Here is a 6,851-nt window from a genome sequence, read left to right as displayed (position 1 = left end):
ACCAAAAGAAACAATAGGAAGGTATATATTAAATTTAGTATATATATATATATATATATATATATTTTACAAAATTTAAGATTAAATATGCAAATGTTTTATCTTTTATATACATTCATGTATATGTTGTTATTCCAGCCAAAGAAAAAGCCCAATGCTGCAGCCTGGGTGAAACTGGAAGAATCACCAGTTTACAAGAGCAATAACATTTTAAGACCTTATCAATTGGAAGGATTGAATTGGCTGCTATTTTCATGGTACAATGGACACAATTGCATTCTCGCTGATGAGATGGGTTTGGGAAAAACGATTCAGTCTCTGACATTCGTGGACGCGGTCTACAAATACGGAATTCGCGGACCATTTTTGATTATAGCTCCGTTATCAACCATCCCAAATTGGCAGCGAGAATTTGAAAGTTGGACCGATATGAATGTCGTGGTATATCATGGATCGTAAGTATATTAATACAATTTTATTTATATACAAAAACAAACTGAATTGTCACTGTTATAAATTTAAATTATAGTGCGGCAAGTCGTACCATGCTGCAAGAATATGAAGTTTATTACAAGAACGAGAAGGGACAGCAAATCAAAGATTTAGTAAAATTCAATGTATTGATAACAACGTTTGAGATCATTATAACGGACTTTAATGAACTACGTGGATACAATTGGAGACTTTGCGTTATAGATGAAGCTCACCGATTAAAGAATCGAAATTGTAAGCTCCTTGAAGGTCTCAGACAATTGAATCTGGAGCACAGAGTACTTTTGTCAGGCACACCGTTGCAAAATAACGTCAATGAACTGTTTTCTTTGTTGAATTTCCTCGAACCGCAGCAATTTGCAAGTAACGAAGCATTTCTGAAGGAATTTGGTAACCTAAGCAGCGAAGGCGAAGTGCACAAGCTGCAACTTCTCTTAAAACCGATGATGCTACGTCGCCTAAAGGAAGACGTCGAGAAATCATTAGCACCGAAGGAGGAAACTGTTGTCGAGGTGGAATTGACTAATATACAAAAAAAGTATTATCGCGGAATTCTTGAGAGAAATTTCTCGTTTCTCGCTAAGGGCACCACTTCGGCAAATATTCCGAATCTTATGAACACAATGATGGAATTGAGAAAGTGTTGTATCCATCCATTCCTGCTGAATGGCGCTGAGGATCAGATACAACTAGATTACAAGACTGGCGAGAAAGAAGATTCCGAGGCGTATTATCACGCTCTGGTGAACAGTTCCGGAAAGATGGTCCTGATCGACAAGTTATTGCCGAAACTGAAAGCCAGTGGTCATCGAGTCTTGATATTTAGCCAAATGGTAAAGTGTTTGGATCTACTTGAAGACTATCTGCTGTATAAAAAATATCCATATGAAAGAATTGACGGTAGAATTCGCGGAAATCTGCGACAGGCCGCCATTGATCGTTACAGCAAACCAGACTCTGATCGGTTCGTCTTCTTGCTCTGTACGAAAGCAGGTGGACTCGGCATTAATTTAACTGCGGCCGACACTGTCATTATTTATGATAGCGATTGGAATCCACAGAATGATTTGCAGGCGCAAGCTCGATGTCATCGAATTGGGCAGCAAAAAATGGTCAAGGTATATCGTTTGCTCTGCCGCAATACATATGAACGTGAAATGTTTGACAAGGCATCTCTAAAATTAGGACTTGATAAAGCGATCCTGCAATCCATGAATACTAGCCAAGGCGGTAAAGATCCCAGCAATAAACAATTGACAAAAAAGGAAATCGAAGATCTATTGAAAAAAGGTGCTTATGGTGCTATTATGGATGATGACAATGCTGGTGACAAGTTCTGTGAGGAAGATATTGAGCAGATTCTTGAGCGAAGAACTCAGATTATTACTATAGAAGCAGAAAAAGGTTCGACGTTCTCGAAAGCAAGTTTCGCATGCTCATCGAATCGGTCAGACATTAATATAGATGACCCTGATTTTTGGAAAAAATGGGCAAAGAAAGCGGAGATTGATACCACGGAGAAGAAGGAGGAGGATGAGCTAGTGATATCCGAGCCTCGGCGGAGGACACAAATTAAGCGTTATGGTCATGACGAATCAGTAGTTGACATGTCTGAATTGGACAGCTCAGATGAGAATAGCGATGATGACGCGATCGGCTTGTCTGGTAGAAGTAAGAAACGACGCGACAAGTTCGGCAAAAAGACACGCAAGTTCTACGATGAGTACGTGCCACGCGAGGGCGAGGTAGTATACGGCAGTTGGGCGCGCAGCGAATGTTTCAAGGTCGAGCGTGGACTGCTGACGTTTGGCTGGGGCCGCTGGGAAGAAATTCTGCAGCATAGCCAGTTTCGTCGCGGTTGGCGCGAAGTCGACGTTGAGGATTGCGCTCGCGTCATTCTGCTCTACTGCCTGCGCTATTATCGCGGTGATGAAAAAATCCGTAGCTTTATTTGGGATCTTATCACGCCCATTGAGAACGGTGAGAAAGTGAAGAATGTGTCGGTGAACACTAGCAGCAGGAACAGTCGACAGAAGAAGAAGAGTCGTGTCCGAGAAGGCAGAGAAACTCGGGGATCGGTTATCAATGGCGGACCGAGTGATCCCAATCATTGGAGCAACGCAGAAAAATTCGATGGAGACATCTTTCTTGAGAGCAACTACAGAAAGCATCTCGGTCGACATGCTAATAAGTAAATATACACAAAATTATAAATTGGAGTTGAGGAGTTTGAATGTTAGAGGAAGCATAAGTCATCTTAAATTTTTTTCTAAATTACAATGTTATAGATGTTCACAAGTAATATTTGTTTTTCTTTTGCGTTTTTATTTTTATTGATTATTGTAAATCTCCAATATTTGTCATTTTTTAAATTAAAATTATTGGATGCAGTAACACACAGTTATTTATTTAATTTCTCAATCTTTGTTAATTTTTATTCGAAAAATTTGATTTATTGTCTTTTATCTTATAGGGTATTGTTGCGTGTACGAATGCTGTATTATATCAAACACGAGATTATTGGCGACTTAGTACAGCATATCAATGATGGCGTGCATGTCAGGTGAGTTCACATCATTCTTCTCCTCTCACGCTTTTTCGTACCATAGACTACCATCTATCACAGATTCGTGTATACTCACATATGTGCTTACCACGGAGCTTAGCATAGTTGCATGTGCGATGTATTTGTTGATATCCTGGGAGCTATACCTGTATGAGGAATGCTCATAGAGCCCGGATCAAGTTGGTCCATGTAGCTCTGCAGAACGACTACCAATTCGTTTTTTACCCTACGCTACTAATATGAAATCGTTTTTTCCCCATCCTGTATGCACGTATCAATACGTTAACATATACACGTGCGTTCGCGAATCGAGAGAGAGAGAGAGAGACGCTCTTGCACACTTGGTAAAACTGTCGCGAGGATGATCGAATTTCTGCAACAGAGTGGTAAGCCATAGGACTTGTTGCTAAGCAGTGCACTGTAATCGAAGGGAAATAATTGGAAACGTGTGATTTTAAAATCTCAAAGAGGGATGGGGGATCTGGATATTTTGTGTGTCGTATTATATTTCTGAAATTTTTATACAGAAAAAATCCCGTATTGCGAAGGGAAATCTCCCTTGAAATCCCTTTGTAAATTTGTTAATTAAAATTTCCCTTTATAAATTAATGAACACGCGCTGGTATCGGCACGTAAGCAAATTGGCAAACTTTGTAAAACGAAACCGCCCTGCAGTGCGTTGCCGCTAGACCTTCCACAGTTGACGGACCGACCGGCGAAATGGTGGGACTCGACAGCAGATAAATCCTTAATAGTCGGCTGCTACAAACACGGCTATGAGAATTACGACCAGATGAGGACTGACCCCGTGCTTTCTTTCATTACAAGCTGTCCTCCCCCTTTCCAGAACTCTCAGAACAAGAGTACCACCGAGTGAGTACCTTAGTCATTTTTTTCTTTATTCGTTATTTGTTCATCTCTCTCTTTCTTTTATCTTCTTTATGCCCTGCCTAACTGTCCTAACACTTATGCCGCTTGCACCGCTTTCTATATATATATATATATATACATATATATACGCTTGTACGGTCATAGCTTTTATTTTCAGCAATAGAATGGCGTATATAATGTTCACTTTAGCCTCATTTTTTAACTTTTGAATCTTCGCAAAATATTATCGATCAGTGAATGTTGTGCATAAACAAGCAAAAATTAGAAAGGAACAGAATTTGTTTGTATCTACAACATTTTGAGAATATGGCGTCGTTCTTTTGCTTTCAGACTCTTCTCTATCAAAGATATTTCACATATATGAAAAAGCTGCGCGCATTAAATAGATCATCTAACTTCGCTGCCTTTCTATTTATAGTTGACGTTACGAAACATCAAGAGAGGAAACAATAAATTAAATCAATAGATACCATTCTCTTTTTTTCTAGTTCTCTTCATTCTACGGAATAAAACTTGGACAGGAATATCGTGTAAAATAATTTCAAAGTTTATTACATATATGCGCGACGAACGAGTATCTTGTTTGTTTTATTGAAAAAAAAAACATTTGATATTATCCTCATCCTGCTATTTTCCAAAATTTCAGCAGTAGCAGTAGAGACGACAACAGTCTGGAGAACGATATGGAGGATGGCGAATCTCCTGGAATGACAAAAGATTCGAAAGACTCTGACAAGTTTAGTCGAGAAACACCAGCAGATTCCCCTGCCATCTCGAGTAAGGCAGACACGCCAATACCAGAAGCTAGTGGCAGCCACGACGGAAATGACGGTCTTATCACAGATGATGAAAAGTCATCTTGGCCGGCTGTGGTTGAGCTTAATACACGACTACGTCGCATGATATCTTCCTTTCAGCGAAATGTTAATAAGAAAGAGGATGTTAAAGTTATTTCGAAACCTGGAAAGATGGGAATGGACAGCGAGACCACTCCCATAAATCATACCGGCATGATGCATGAACCACTTTCGAATATGCAAGGATGGGATTTGCAGCAATTAGCAATGTATCTTTTGGTTAGTATATAAGATTATTTTGTTGTACATTTAAAAAAAAATCATATTATTTGAGTCTTATGTTGTATTTACAGAAGATGGAGAAAAAGAAAAAATGGAGGCTATAGTGAAAGAACGAGAACGTACTCGATTCGAGGAACAAAAGGCGAAATGGACTCGTCGTGAAGAAAGCGAGTTTCTACGGGTGGTGTCTACATATGGTGTTAATTATGACAGGAAAAAGGCCCAGTATGACTGGACCAAGTTCAAAAGTATCGCTCGATTTGACAAGAAAACGGACAACGATCTCACAGACTACTATATGTCTTTTAGAGCAATGTGCAAAAAAGTTTGCAATGCGAAACTGAATGAAGAGGAAGGTGCGTCCTTTCTAATTTTTTTTTAATTAATATATTCAATTTTATTAATTTTTATTTATACCATACTAATTATATAATTGATATTTATATAATTGATATTTATATAATTGCACATATTTTTTTTGTTCTACGTAAAGTATTTTATTTAATTGACGTTGCAGATTTTACAGATGTTCCAGTGGATCAGCTGAGTCCTGCCAAAGCGAGACAAATACTCGATCGTGTTGATCTTCTGAGCAAAATCCGCGAGGAAATCCTGTCGCATCCGCATCTCGAGGAACGACTCTCGTTGTGTCAACCGTCGGGAGACACGCCGGATTGGTGGCAGCCAGGGAAACATGACAAGGAATTGTTACTCGGAGCAGCGAAGCATGGTCTCGGACGTACTGATATAACTATACTAAACGACCCGGACTTTTCGTTTCACAAGCTTCTCACAACGAGAGGAATGTATGCGAGCACGCAGACTCCTAAAGTTATAGATAAGTCCGAGAAAGCGATAAAGATCGAGAATAGAGAAGATATTTTGAAGTTTGACAAAGACGAGATACTCGTGAAACTGGAGAAAGGCGAGGGAACTTTAAAGATTGAAAAAGTTGGAGCGAAAAAGGACAAAGACCAAAGTACTTCTGATAAGAAACTCGAGAATGTGGATTCTGAGAAAAGCCAAGTGGAATTGACTATCGTCAAAACAGAGGCTAAACCCGAAGAAAAATCTATCAGTAGTTCGTTGACGATCACTACCGTTGCGAGAACATCGGACATAGAAAATGTCGCTGTAAAGAATGAAGAAAAGAATGAGCTAGCGATAGAGCCAATTAAATGCGACAGCACCAAAGCTAATCAGACAGGCACTGCCATGTTGACCGATGAAAAGGTCACGAAGGAAGCTAATTCAGACAATGCGGAGAGTTCTGCTATTGTAGAACTTGAAAAAGAGGATAATGTACAAGAAAAAGATATTAAATACGAAACCGAATCCACTGAGAAATCAGATGAGTCACAAGCGCAAGACGTTATAATGGAAACAACCGAGAAAAATGAAACAGAAATTAAAGAGAAGATCGAGGATGTTGAGAAGAGTACTGAAACTATCGAGCCCGTCATCGAAGATGATAATAACAAAAGCATAAAACCAGATAATCCACTGATTAAGGAAGAGATTGAGATGCAAGAAGCAAAAAATTCGGACGTTACTAAAGAAAAGGCGAAGATTCCGCAAATTGATGATAAATGCAGTGTCCAAGCTGCAGAATTGAAAGCAATGTTCCCGGATTTAGAGGTGATACAACCACTGTCACGGTTAACGCAGATCGATACATTCGTTTTACGAGACAAGCCGGCGGATTACAGTAACGAGCCTACAGTGATGCAACTCCTGACACATGGCTGCGCTAATACATCTATAAAATGGCCGAAGGTAAACTTTTTTTTTTTTTTTAATTTTTAAATAACGTTTCTTTTTTA

General features: G+C 39.2%; 1 protein-coding gene across 1 annotated transcript in view; it reads left to right on the top strand.

Moving 5' to 3' along the window:
* The window catches only part of LOC105620017 (chromodomain-helicase-DNA-binding protein 7), a 20,749-nt gene that overhangs the window by 7,113 nt on the left and 6,785 nt on the right, over positions 1 to 6,851 (top strand). The window contains exons 8-14 of the mRNA XM_012201527.1: positions 139 to 455; positions 530 to 2,683; positions 2,966 to 3,055; positions 3,734 to 3,931; positions 4,596 to 5,029; positions 5,103 to 5,384; positions 5,555 to 6,804. Coding sequence (XP_012056917.1) covers positions 139 to 455; positions 530 to 2,683; positions 2,966 to 3,055; positions 3,734 to 3,931; positions 4,596 to 5,029; positions 5,103 to 5,384; positions 5,555 to 6,804 — 4,725 coding nt within the window. The remainder of the gene's footprint in view (positions 1 to 138; positions 456 to 529; positions 2,684 to 2,965; positions 3,056 to 3,733; positions 3,932 to 4,595; positions 5,030 to 5,102; positions 5,385 to 5,554; positions 6,805 to 6,851) is intronic.

This window comes from Atta cephalotes, assembly GCF_000143395.1.
Source record: "Atta cephalotes unplaced genomic scaffold scaffold00023, whole genome shotgun sequence".
In the NCBI taxonomy this organism is placed as follows: domain Eukaryota; kingdom Metazoa; phylum Arthropoda; class Insecta; order Hymenoptera; family Formicidae; genus Atta; species Atta cephalotes.
This window is presented reverse-complemented; position numbering and strand designations above follow the sequence as displayed.